The following is a 14,122-nucleotide window of genomic DNA, read 5'->3' on the forward strand; positions in this document are numbered from 1 at the left end:
CAAGAAGGGTATGAAGTAAGGCTGAAGAGAGGGTGCAACTTGGGGAGAATCCCAAGGGCCAGACGAAGAGGTTTGGAGGGCTTAATCTGGCCCCCAACCCTGAGGTTCCCCACGCCTGATCTACAAGCCCATTGCTCAGTGAAGGAACCCGTTTCCATTGTCTCAAAGAAGCTTTGCTGGATCACCCTGAACTAGTAACAGATAGTCCTTCAGCACAGAAATGCCCCTGCTGTCTTCTTAACAATAGAGAATCCAATTGACTCCTACCCTTGCATTTTGCACAGGAACAATGCTGTGAAGGAGAAACACAGTGGGCATCTCCATATTGTCTTGCTGGAGGATTAGAGCACATGCTAGGAAATTTAGCTCTGTTCAGTTACAAGCAGATGGAAGCACTCTGTCATCCTAGTGCAACAAATCCACTTAAAAAAAGAAACTAACTGTTTGCCATTAGGAAAGTGATGGGAAAACACATTAAAAGTGTGGAATGAGGGAATGATTAACAGGAAGACATTAAAATATCCCAGAAGCAAATCAAAATGAATACAAGATGATGTTCAATGTGATATAACCTCCCTGCAAACAAATCAGAATGAATGCTCAATAAAGGCCAGATATAGACTAACTTCCATGTAACTTTTATGCAAGCAAATCAGGATGCATGCTCAATAAACAAGTCCTCTGGAGGAGCCCTGTATGTTAAACTAAGCCAGATCCAGATTCAACTTATCGCAGAATAAGGTCTTTCTCCTGCTCATGTTCCATCAAGTTCAATGAGACATGCCCAGAATAAGTCATTTGAGGCATCTGCTGTAAAGGATGGCTCTTTTAAAACAGCATTTACAAGGAACATTCCCCCACCCAAAGGAAAAAAAATGTAAATATTTATTTGTATCCTCCAAGTTTTCTCATTTTCTAACTTAAATAGAAGCAGACAAACCAAAGAAACCAGAGCCTGTTGTGAAAAGAATGATTTAGTAACAGTGTCAAAGAGAGAGAGAGAGAGAGAGAGAGAGAGAGTATGTATTCTCAACATGGGAACAAATTCACCTGCATACCTTCACCCACAATTTTCAACTTTCTCCACCAAATCAGCACCATCGGATATTCATCACACTTTCCAGGTGTTACATATTCAAAACAAACAAGTAGGTTTGTTAGTATGAACATATTATAAAAGATGCATAGCATCAATGCACTCTAATAATATCATGCTCCTTTTAAAATGAACAGTACACTTCTCAGGGAGACCAGAATACAAACAATGCTATTGTCATTTCCTATTTAAATTTCAATTGGCACTTTACACTTCAAGTGTCTCTTGAGTATAAAAAAAGAAGTAAACAAAAGCACAAGCTTCTCCTACACACAAAAGGATCTCAGCCTTAATGTTCAGACTTATTGCAAGTTGTTCCATCTGAAGCAATCCCACAAGAAGAGAAATGTAAATTATGGCCTTCACAGGCATGGCAGCAACTGTTCATAATCTCTATCTGTGGGCCTAAGATGTAAATGTACATTTGTCCCTGTATTCTGGGACTCCTCTAGTGGTTCAGATGACTAAAGGTTTTGCTCCACATAACACCAAAGTTTCATTTAGTTGCAAGCCAATGTGTTTAAATTGTTAAATTCAGTATATACACTTGCACAGGGAAAATTTGTTGTTGTTGTTATGTGCCTTCAAGTCGATTATGACTTATGGCGACCCTATGAATCAGTGACCTCCAACAGCATTTGTCATGAACCACCCTGTTCAGATCTTGTAAGTTCAGGTCTGTGTCTTCCTTTATGGAATCATTCCATCTCTTGTTTGGCCTTCCTCTTTTTCTACTCCCTTCTGTTTTTCCCAGCATTACTGTCTTTTCTAGTGAATCAGATCTTCTCATGATATGTCCAAAGTATGATAACCTCAGTTTCATCATTTTAGCTTCTAGTGACAGTTCTGGTTTAATTTGTTCTAACACCCAAGTATTGGTCTTTTTCGCAGTCCATGGTATCCACAAAGCTCCCTCCAACACCACATTTCAAATGAGTTGATTATTCTCTTATCCGCCTTTTTCACTGTTCAACTGGGAACTTTAATTTAACAGATGGTTTTCATTGCTGTAGGCAAGAATTAAAATTGCCTTAATATAAATTAGTCTACCTCTTTTCTAAACCATTACAGCCCAGTCTTTCAGATTTTTCAGGTTCAAATTTCCACTCAGTCATGAAGCCACAGGTAACTGGATCAATCTGTCTCCTCTAAATCTCTCAGACTATCCTACCGCACAGGTTTGTTGTGAGGTTCAAATGCAGGGAAGGAGAGAGAAAAGAACTATGTATGCCTTAATAGAATGGGCTCCTTAGAGGAATATAAACATATTAAAATTAATCAAGCTGTGTTTTTACATTACATTTTTAAAGTATGTCTGAAATCAATAAGGCTTTAAAAACAGTGGGCCAGTCCAGATTGAGGGTGTTTCCAAACTGTTGCTATCTGTGGGTGGGATTCAATCACAGATCAGCAAATTCAGGCTGTGCACTCTTGCAAACAACAAACCCACTTTCTCCTCAAAAATCAGGCTTGTTACAAGGAAAGTGATGGGGAAATGAAATGAAAAGTGTAGGTTAACAATTGCTTGATGCAACATTGTATAACCTCTCGGCAAGCACATCAGAACGAACACCCAATAGCCGACTTGGCTTAACTTCCCTGCAAACTTTGTGCAAACAAATCAGGATGAATGCTCCATACACAAGAAGTCTGGAAGCAACCTAAGTTAGTCGCGCTTTAGTCCCATTGAAACCAATGGAACAAGTTAAGTTGTGACCAACTTCAGCACTGAACAGAGTAATCCAAATCTCAGTCGAGGAGCAGCTGAGCAGAGCTACAGGTGACTGCTGTATTCCAAGCCCTGCTGCTCAGGCTGGCTAGGGTAGAAAGCAAGGAGAGGGTTTTGTTAACCTGGGTGGTTGGTTGGTTGCCTGCCTGCCTGCCTATTAACTGCTTCAGCTCCAGACTGGCACAGTTGGGGAACCTACACTGAAGCCCTCTCAGGGGACATATTTATTTATTTATTTATTTATTTTTACCCCGCCTTTTTTCCAAAACTGGAAGTCACGGCAGCTTCCAGATAAAAGCACACATATAATTAAAAACATACAAAAGTCTAGATTAAAATCAAATTAAACAATTTACAGTATTAAAACCATTCATACATACAGTTAAAATAATTCAAACTCAGTTTAAAATAATACAGCTAGGCAACAGCAATGCAGCACCCTTCAAGACCTGTCCTTAACAGCTTTCAGTTCCAAAGGCTTGTTGAAATAAAAAAGTCTTTGCTTGCCGACGGAAGGACTGCAAGGAGGGGGCCATTCTTGCTTCCCTAGGAAGGGAGTTCCAAAGCCTCGGGGCAGCCACCAAAGAGGCCCTATCTCACGTCCCCACTAGTCGTGCTTGTGAGGACGTAGGTATTGAGAGAAGGGCCTCTCTTGAGGATCTCAGGGCCCGGGCAGGCTCATATAGCATCTGCGGATCCTGCAGATCCATGGCTAGCTCTGATCAGCCCCCACCCCACCTCTGTTAACACTTATTTCAGGGACCTACACCGGCTCCTGTTCTTGTCACAGCAGCAAAGGCCAGCAGACTGGGAGGGGGAGTAGGATTGCTATCTTGACAGTACAATCCTAAACATTTCTACAAACATGTTGCCGCCCTGAGCTCCTACTGGGAGAAACGGTGGAATATAAATCTAATAAATAAATACGCATACGTTAAATCCCATTGAGCTCAATGGTGCTTCAATCAATCAACCATGGGCTGCCTTCAAGTCAATCCTGACTTATGGCGACCCTATGAATAAGGTTTTCATGATAAGCAGTATTCAGAGGTGGTTTACCATCGCCTTCCTCTGAGGCTGAGAGGCAGTGACTGGCCCAAGGTCACCCAGTGGACTTCATGGCTCTGTGGGGATTCGAACCCTGGTCTGCCAGGTCGTAGTCATCTGGATTCAACCCAGTGCTAATATTATGTTAGAAAACGCTGATAAGAATATTACGCAAGAAGAGTCTCAGGGTGACATTTTGTCTGTTCTCAACCTACAGTAATGCTTACAGGAGCTTTTAGACATGTAATATTTCCCAGGGACCCACTTTTGCACCCTGGTATCTATTGCATTTTACATAGCTAAGTGGATGAACAAAAGAGACAGGACCTTTTCAGTGATGTTACCATGACTGTGGAACATGCTTCCAAGGATGGCCCTTCTGACGCAATCAACAGTTTGCCTTCCAGTGAGCAGCGGGAAAAAAATATTGTTCAGGAAGACTTTGGGAGTCAGGACGCTATTGTTAATTCCAGAGGAGGAGAGTGGAAACACCTGCAGCTAACTGAGTGCGCCCAGCCCACAGATGAGCTATGAAGGTTGCTGCAATGCAGAACTTTTGGGGTCTCCATGAGGACATCACCCCCTTTAATATTGTACCGTTGAATGTATTATCCAGTAGAGAGAGAGTGATGTTGTATTATTAGTTTATAGTTGAATGGTGCATGTGCGGCCCAGAGTGAGAGTCTGGGTTGTCATGTTTTTGTATGCTTCAAAGATGCCCAATACCACTTAGTATGAGAAACTGAACTGGTATCGAGTATGGCCTTACCTGGGTGAGAGATGGGGAGGGAGTGGTTGTGTTGGATGCTATGTATTTTTGTAGCCTGTTTGTTCCTTATGGTGGTTTGGCTGGAGAGAAGTTATCTGTATGGTTTGTGGAATGAATCAGAGTGGGATTTAGACATGGAGGACTGCTAAGGACATATTTGGGAGGGATTATTGGGGGGGTGTAGCTCCTAGTATAGTTGTTTTAATTAATTAATTAATTAATGGTGCTGTTTTGGGAGTTTGTATTTTGTATTTGATTTTTAACTCATAATGTTTATGTTTAAGAGAATACTTTTATTTTTCTGATAATTATGCTGTTTTGAATGTGTTTTTTATATTTGGCTTGAATTTGTAATGTTTTCTTTTAATATTTTGTGATGTTTTGTTCAATGTTTTAATCTAGGTTGTAAACCGCTTTGAGATTTGTTTTCCAAATAATATAAAGCGGTATAGAAATGACATAAATAAATAAATTATCCAAACAACAAAATTAAACAGGAAAGTACGTTTTCAAAAACAAACACACCTTTCGCCAGTTCTAAATGGGCAGCCATTTAGAACAATATGTGTTCCACCCAGCTCAAAGATATTTACTCCCAAGTAAACACACATAATATTGCAGCCTGTGACTCCAGTCTGGACAGCACTTTGCATGAGATGAGGATAATCCCATTAACCACATAGTGGGGTCGCACTGTACAGACATGGAAAGAATGGTAAAATCAGCATATTCAGAAATAAACAGATAGACACACACCACTCATGGAAGGGTCACTAATGATTCAGGAGCAGTTATAACAATGCAAAAGACTAATTCTGCACTAAGATAAAATGGTTTGGTTTTAGAGGAAGAAAGATATCCACTGGTTCCTTTTTTAAGTCTTGTTTTTCACTACCAGCCCCAAATTGGAAGAAGCAGGTAAACAGATTTCTCATTCAGTTAGATAAACTTGCAGGAAAAGAATTGTATCTCGGTGTGAAAGTAAAGGTGTTTTCCATCCTATATCTACTGATATGGCAGGATGTTTTAGAATTAATTATTAAATTAGTTAAAAACTTTATTCAGGACAACTGCCTTTCAAACCACCATCTCCAATCCTGCCGAGTAGGTGCAGGTCGCATTTGTTTCCTGGGATATACTGTTTCCAGTTGATGGCAGTTACCTTGTGCTTCTCCAGTTGGATGCTACATAGCAGGTGCTGGGAGACCTTTATTCTGTCAAGGGCTACTGACCCACCGGGGGAGGAGGGAGGGAATCAATTAGCGGCCACACACAATTATTAATGAGTATGTAACTGACTGAAGACACTATATATTATATGTTCTTAAATGCATTATAAATACCATAAATAAATAAAAATATTGTAATGCCTAGGAAGATAGTGCTGGGGTGTTGCAAGTTCCTGTAGTTCTGGTTACTCAGATTGGGATCCACTAGCCTGAACACTAAGCCATGATTTCATAGAACCACAAAATCATAGAACAGTAGAGCTGGTACAGGCCTTTAAGGCCATCAAGTCCATCCCATGCAGTAATCCAACTTAAAGCATACCCGACAGGGTTTATTGAATTATGGTTTATTAACCATGGTTTGTTTGATCAACTGAATCCTGTGTAGCAGCTTAGCTATGGTTCGTTTATTTGAATTTATTTATTTACAACATTATATACCGCTTAATCATTTACTGCCAACAAACTACAATTTGAAGTCATGGCTAGCTGTTGGCTTACAAACCTTGGTTGTTTTTAACTATGGCTTGCTGTTATGTGTGAATCCAGCATCCTTCCTTAACCATGCCTTGTTTGGCCATCCCAAGCTACAAAGGCATGAGACAAGTGCTGCTGGAAAACAAACCAAGGATTAGAAAAACAAGTCATGGTTTGTTTGATCATCTGTAGGACAACTCATGGTTTCTCAAACAAACCATGGCTTAGTATTATGTGCAAACTAGGCCAACGACTAACATAAACAATGCTGTAACTATTCCTGGAGAAGGAGAGAGATGAAAAAACATACCTGCTCTTTCTATCAGGGAAGATTTCTGTGTGCGCAGGAGAGGTAAGTGGTGGAGGAGGGTTGGACAGACACTACTGCTGGAAAGTGTGCAGAGCCCTGGAGGCAGGTGAAACTAAGAGTAGGCCTGCATCCAGCCCTCATGATGAAGGTTCCACAACCTTTCTACAGTGGAGAAATATGACAGGAAGAGGATGCTTCTTTGTCCTCTTACTAGGACACATCTACACTCATTTCAGGGTATCCGCCATGCAGACTGCATAACTCTTACAGACATCCTCCTTCCGCTATTCACAATCCATGAGCTATGATAACTTGGCAGGGTTCATAGATGAAAGTGCCTCACACATCTAACTCTGAACCCAATCAGATTAAATGGGATGTGAACACACTAGTGATATAAATGCGCTAGGGGATTTGAGAGCAGTTTAGCAAATGGATCAGGACACAGGGCCATAGTTCAGGGCACAATCCAACTTGCATTTACGCCTGGCTGAGGGTGGTTGGATGAGGCAGATGTCTAGCTGAGCTTGGCTGGTGTAAGTCTCTCTGCCCAGCTCAGCGAAGGCTCAGCTGGGACCTAGACGGCTCAGCCGAGACCTGCGAAGTGGAGCTGATGTAAGCCGGGATAAAACATGAAAAAGGGGGGTGTTGGGGTATGTCAGGCAGGGGCTGAGGTGAGGGGACTTAGGTCACATCCAACTTGTGTTTGGAGTGCTCCTTGCAGATCCCAATCCAGGCAAAAGGAACTTCTTGACAGTAAGGGCAGTTCGGCAATGGAACCGACTGCCTAGGGAGGTGGTGGGATCCCCTTCGCTGGATGTCTTCAAGCAGAGGCTGGACAGCTATCTGCGGGAGATGCTCTAGCTGTGGATTTCCTGCTGTGAGCAGGGGGTTGGACTCGATGGCCTACAAGGCCCCTTCCAACTCTAGGATTCTATGATTCTATGAAAAGTTATGCCGGGACAAAGGTCAGTCAAAGAAAATAATTCCAATGGAAGTCAATGGAGAGGGCTTACTCCCTGGTAGAGGTATTTGGGAGAGGAAGCTTTTACTTTCTGGTCCCTGCACGTAGCTCCCGGCTGAGCTAGTGTTCAGCCAACCCAGAGTCATCTGAATGTGACAGAACTTTACTCTGGCTTCTCTTGCTCCAGCATAACTTACACTGGCTTCCCCTGAGTTGGATTGCTCTATTAGTAGTAGAGCACACACTGCGCACGTGGAAGGGCCTAGGTTCAATTTCCACTGAAATGATTAAGTAGCAGATGGTGCGAAAGGCCCCTGCCAAAGATTCTGGAAAGCCCCTAAAAATCAAAGAAGAATAATAGAATAGTAGAGTTGGAAGTAGCCTATAATGCCGTCAAGTCCAACCTGCTGCTCATTTCAGGAGATGATACTTGGCTAGGTGGATTCGCTGTCCAACCTGCTATAAGATGCTTCCTACCCTCCTAGAAATAGGTCTAAACAATTATAATTAATTGACATGTCTCTTCCCCCCCCCCCCCGCATGACTTCTGAGCCTTTAATAAAATGCAGCAGGTATCATTTTTTCGTATCAGCCCATATCCCAGGCCCACAAAATTTACTAGGCTGCAAAGTGGCTTTCTGTCTTCCACTTTACCAATTGGCACCAGCCACCACTGATGCTATTGGGGCAGCCATATGTCATCCCACTATCAATACTGTTTGCCTATTTAAAGGTTTTGGGGCAGTCACACCGCTTCACTTCCAATCAGTGCATGTCCTGTAACTTCCTGCTGAAATCCCGTAACTGTTTATAAATGTTCTGGCTTATTTTTCTTCGCCTTTTGTTGTGCTCTAACTCCTCTGGACAGCAATCATGTGATGGTAGCAGTTATTGTGTCACAAACATACTAGAGAATACACCCGGAAATTAAAATACCAGTCTGGAGGGGCCCCGAGGGAAGTTTTCTGATTACTTTATTTCCATGTTTGGCGCTGGGAGCAGGGGAGGAACCCTCTTACCTATTTGCTGCATCTCAAGCTCCCGTTAATAGCACAAGAGCAAGGCCAGGGGGGGAAAGTGGCCATTTTGCAGTAGGGATAAATAATAATAATAAATAATAAATTTAATTTTTGTGTCGCCTATCTGGCCGAAGCCACTCTAGGCGACGTACAAACTAAAATTCAGTAAATTACAATACAATACAGATAAAATACAATAAAATCAGAACGATCATTAATCACAGCAGCATGAAATCAGTTAGGGCGATCAATAGATAATAAAATATCCCAAAAAAGTTAGCCCTCCCCGGAATTCCTGAAGGCCTGTCCAAAAAGCCAAGTTTTTAATGCCCGGCGAAATATATCCAGGGAAGGGGCATGGCGAAGATCGAATGGGAGGGAGTTCCAGAGAGTGGGGGCCGCCACTGAAAATGCCCTCTCTCTAGTCCCTACCAACCTAGCTGTTTTCGTTGGTGGGACTGAGAGAAGGCCCTGTGTGGCTGATCTGGTTGGGCGGCTTAATTTGTGGTACTGGAGGCGCTCCTTCAGATAAACTGGGCCGAGACCGTATAGGGATTTAAAGGTTAATACCAACACCTTGAATTGGGCCCGGAAAACAACTGGCAGCCAATGTAGGTGAAATAATACTGGCGTGATGTGATCACGGCGGCGGCTGTTTGTAAGCAACCGAGCCGCCGCATTCTGCACCAGTTGTAGTTTCCGGACCGTTTTCAAGGGTAACCCCACGTAGAGCGCATTGCAGTAGTCTAATCGAGAGGTGACCAGGGCGTGTACCACCAGTGGGAGCTGATGAATAGGGAGGTAGGGTTGCAGCCTCCGTATGAGATGTAATTGGTACCAAGCTGCCCGGCTCACTGCCAAAATCTGAGCCTCCATGGACAGCTTGGAATCAAGAACCATCCCGAGGCTGCAGACCTGATCTTTCAGGGGTAAACTCACCCCATTAAACTGTAGGTCAACAGCACCCAAGCTCCCCCTGTCACCCACAAGTAGCACCTCGGTCTTATCAGGATTCAGCTTCAGTCTGTTCCTTCCCATCCATCCACTCACGGATTCCAGGCACTTGGACAAGGTCTCCACAGCCGGTGAAGATTTAAAGGAGAGATAGAGCTGCGTGTCATCTGCATATTGATGACATCGCAGCCCAAAACTCCTGATGATAGCTCCCAGCGGCTTTACATAGATGTTAAATAGCATGGGAGAGACGATAGAACCCTGTGGCACTCCGCATGTGAGGGGCCAAGGATCTGAAACCTCATCTCCCAATGCTACCTGTTGATGCATTGGGGGAATAAAGATTTCATGGCAGACAGCAGGAACAAGAGCTAAAAGCCGAAACAGCAATCCGCAAAGAATTGCAAAGGAGCACCAACCACAACAGTCCGAAGGCACCTTAAAGGGTAATAAGTTGACTCTCTGGCATAAGTTAGGTATAAGAGAGCCTCGCTTTTGCCTGTTTCCCTTTCTCAGAGCAGCAGCAAGACGTCTTTCCTTTCCCTCCTAACCCCACACAAGCTAAGCACGTGCCGGAGGCGGGCAAACTGCTGCCGCTGCCAGGACTAGCCAGAGGGGAGGGGAGAGCAAAGCCACATACCTCGCAGCGCCTGGTGCATTCCTCCGATCCCGCTGTAGAGCTCCAATACGCGCAGCGGCTCCATTCTCTTCCTTTTCCTCTTCTCCCAGCAGCAGCCGGTGCCATTGCGCCGTCTCTGCCGACGGCCGCCGCAGCAAGTCACCTTTTGTTCCGGCGCTCTTCAGTTCCCACTTTCTCGCCCAGGAACCAGCCTTCTCCATCGGGAGCAGGTGGCCGCCGTTTCCTCGCTCTTCTGTTCCTGGGGATGGTGGCGGCTGTCGCTTGTCTTCAGCCGGATTAGTTGACACGGGAGGAGGACGCCTTGCAGCGTCTGACTAGTTCCCGTTGAGGTAGCCGGTTGGCCACGGTGAGAACAGTGCGCTGGGCGAAATGAGCCTTTGGCCAGAGCCACTCGGACTCTTCTTAAGTTCAATGTTCATTTAGAGGCAATTAGGAGTTCGCGCTTCGGTTTTGTTTTCTAGGCAAGGCAAGACGCACGTGACTCCAAACATCACTGGAACAGGTCTCCCTGCATCGGTGGGGGATGCTTCACCTGCTGAGTTTCTGCTGTTAAAAAGGCATTAGAGGTCAGAAGAAGCAAAAATGTAACAGTACCTGCACTAAGGGCCTCTGACTGGTTTTTTTAACTGGCCACCTTCTCTGCCTTTAAAAGCAGCCTGCCACGGAAATCAGGCACAGCTTTTCCTAAAATGGAGATAAATTGCAGAAGTTTCAACTCCAACGTTCCCACCCATCACTGCTATTAAAATGCACAGAAACGTTTTTGAGGGTTTTTTTAAAGCACATCTAGCCATTATTTAAGGTTTCAGATACTGTAGTCCCATATGCTTATTCTTAGGAGTAAGTCCTGTTGAACTCAATGAGACTTCTGAGTAAGTATGCATGGGTTGAGTTGCAAGCCTTGCTAGTCCAATGATAGGCATGGCTACTCAGAAGCAAGCCCATTGATTTCAGTGGGACTTGGTCCTGCCTAAGTGTATTTAGAAGATCTTACTACCTTTTGCACATGTGAATGTGTGTCTTATAATTGTTGGTTCTCATTTGGATCTCTATTTGGGTATATGGACTGCTTATAGTAATTGTGGTTGATGGATTTTCATTAATGTGAGCTGATGTTTCTGTCTGCCTTCAAACAGCCCCCCCCCCTGCCTTCTTACTTACAGCAGGTCCAGGGGATGACACTGGCTATCAGCTTCCTCTGCTTAGTCTCAGAGTTGCTGTTGTAGAACTCAGCAGGAGGAAGATGAGGGCAAAAACAGAATTAGTTGTCTCTGCTTGTGTCATTGGCTGTGGCTTCACCAGGGGTGTAGTCATCCAGGGTCTCAGTGGGTCTTAGACCTCTTACCTTTTGGAGATCAGGATCCCTATGTCTCCAGCATCCTATGAGCCAATCAACATGAAAAAGGGGAGAGAGTTAGCTACTGAGGTCTTCTAACTTGCTTCCTTGTCCTTTCCTGCTGATTGGAGCCAATCATAGTGAAAGGAAGTGAGTTAGCTATTCAGAAGACTCTTCACAGTAACACTCTCTCTTTTCACACTTATTGGCTCCTAGGGATGTCTGTTGTAGTGGAAGAATGAGTTCATTTTCAATCCAGCAGCAAAAAATGGGGGGTGGGAGCTTGGCTGTGATTAACATGAAGAGACCCTGCACTTCTGAATTTGTCACTACACTATTGAGCTTCATGTACTGTTTCTCTGCTTTTGGCTCTACTAGTTCCACTGAGCAGCACTCCTAAGCAGTAATAAGGGGATTTCAGAGCAATGGTGTAGGGGTAAATGCTGAAATGCTGGCAGCTTTCGTGACAGCCCCCACAGCCTTGCCCCTTCTGACACTATACAGGACAAACCAGTTTCTGAGCCATGCAGACATTATGGCTTCAATACCAAGACAGCTTTTTCCTCAAGCTCCACTTTAGTTGACATGCAGACTGAAGAATTCTAGTGGATGCAAACGCTTGCTTGCTATGTTGTTGATATTTTGGTTGGTTGCTTGTAATAAAGGGACTTTGGATTATGATTTTTTCAGAAATAAAAGAGGCAGTTTAACTCCTAGCTATGCATGCTAATGTCATCTACCCCTTTCTCTGCTTAGTTTATTTTGTGAGTCTCTTCAGGAAAACTTATTTATTTGGCATGCAGAGAATTGGCAAAGTAGTGTCCTAGGGGATGACAGTCTTCATCCCTGCTATGAGATAAGCACTGGTGCTTTAGGCTGCAATCCAATATACACCTGGGAGTCCCATTGAATCCAATGGAGCTTACTTCTGAGTAGACATGTATTTGATTGCAGCCTTAGTCCCTGCTCCGCTACAGTTAGGAACACAGTTTGGAGAAGGACCATAGCTCAGTGGTAGAGCATCTACTTTGCATGCAGAAAGTCTCAAGTTCAGTCCCCAGCATTTCCAGATAAGGTTACCAAAAGGCCCTTTTCTGAAGTCCTGGAGAGCCACTACAAGTCATTGTAGACCAGTAGTTCCCAAACTTTTTTCCCTGCGGACCACTTGAAAATTGCTGAGAGGCTTGGTGGACCACTCAATGATTTTTCTCTGTGTTGTAACAATAGTAATGTGCTGTGTTGGATGCTGTATGATTTTTAACTGTATTTTCACAGATACAACATGGACCACTTGAATGAAGCTCATGGACCACTGGTGGTCTGCAGACCACAGTTTTGGAACCTCTGGTGTAGGCAGAGCTTGGAAAAGTTACTTTTTTGAACTACAACTCCCATCAGCCCAATCCAGTGGCCATGCTGGCTGGGGCTGATGGAAGTTGTAGTTCAAAAAAGTAACTTTTCCAAGCTCTGGGTGTAGGCAATACTGAGCTAGATGGCTGACTCTGTATAAGGCAGCTTCCTGTGTTCCTAGAATTAGCTTGTATGCATGCTTAGGAACTGGATGTTATGAAAACAAAAAGACAAGAGTCTTTCTGGGCACTGCACACTTCTGTCCTTGAGTTGGGTAAAAGAAAACAGTTTTGGAGTGGTGGGCCTAGATTACTTAAGGGCTAGTCAGCCAATTAGGGCCCAACAAGGCAGGATATTAAGTGCATCTTTGCATTGAAAATTTGCATTTGAAAATGCAAATTTGCAAATGAAAATGCATTTGAAAATGCAAAGAGCAGCCATGGGGGGGAGGGTGATAATTAGAGAATCATAGAATCCTAGAGTTGGACGGGGCCTTGTAGGCCATCGAGTCCAACCCCCTGCTCACAGCAGGAAATCCACAGCTAGAGCATCTCCCGCAGATAGCTGTCCAGCCTCTGCTTGAAGACATCCAGCAAAGGGGATCCCACCACCTCCCTAGGCAGTCGGTTCCATTGCTGAACCACCCTTACTGTCAAGAAGTTCCTTCTAATATCCAATCTGAGTCTACACTCCTGCAACTTAAAACCATTAGACCTAGTCCTACCCTCTGGGGCAGCAGTGAACAAATCTGTACCCTCTATGTGACAGCCCTTCAGGTACTTAAAGAGTGCAATCATGTCACCCCTCAGCCTTCTGTTCACCAGACTGAACATGCCAACTTCCTTCAACCTTTCCTCATAAGACTTGTTCTCCATACCGGCTATCATCCTCGTCACCCTCTTCTGAACCTGCTCTAACTTGTCTATATCTTTCTTAAAATGAGGCGCCCAGAACTGAACGCAGTATTCCAGATGAGGCCTGACTAATGCAGAATATAGTGGGACTATTACTTCCCTCGACCTGGAAACTATAGTTCTGTTTATGCAGCCCAAAACCGCGTTTGCCTTTTTTGCTGCAGCATCACACTGCTGGGTCATGTTCAACTTGCGATCCACTACAATTCCAAGGTCCTTCTCACACGCACTACTGCTAAGCCGGGTATTTCCCATCCTGTACCCATGCATTTTGTTTTTGTGGCCTAA

General features: G+C 44.1%; 1 protein-coding gene across 3 annotated transcripts in view; it reads right to left on the reverse strand.

The window, feature by feature from the left end:
• The window catches only part of TRDMT1 (tRNA aspartic acid methyltransferase 1), a 34,545-nt gene extending 23,088 nt beyond the window's left edge, over positions 1-11,457 (reverse strand). The window contains exons 1-2 of one of the 3 annotated variants that reach the window (XM_061586478.1): positions 5,167-5,327; positions 1,059-1,116 (exon numbers count right to left, since the gene is read on the reverse strand). In XM_061586478.1, the coding sequence (XP_061442462.1) occupies positions 1,059-1,101 (43 nt within the window). In that variant the 5' untranslated portion in view covers positions 1,102-1,116; positions 5,167-5,327. Of the gene's footprint in view, positions 1-1,058; positions 1,117-5,166; positions 5,328-10,234; positions 10,866-11,395 lie in introns of those variants that run through there. The other 2 variants (XM_061586477.1, XM_061586480.1) reach the window with 2 other exon arrangements.
• Between the last annotated feature and the right edge of the window lie 2,665 nt (positions 11,458-14,122).

The sequence above is a fragment of the Rhineura floridana genome, chromosome 10 (assembly GCF_030035675.1).
Source record: "Rhineura floridana isolate rRhiFlo1 chromosome 10, rRhiFlo1.hap2, whole genome shotgun sequence".
NCBI classification, from domain to species: Eukaryota; Metazoa; Chordata; class Lepidosauria; order Squamata; family Rhineuridae; genus Rhineura; species Rhineura floridana.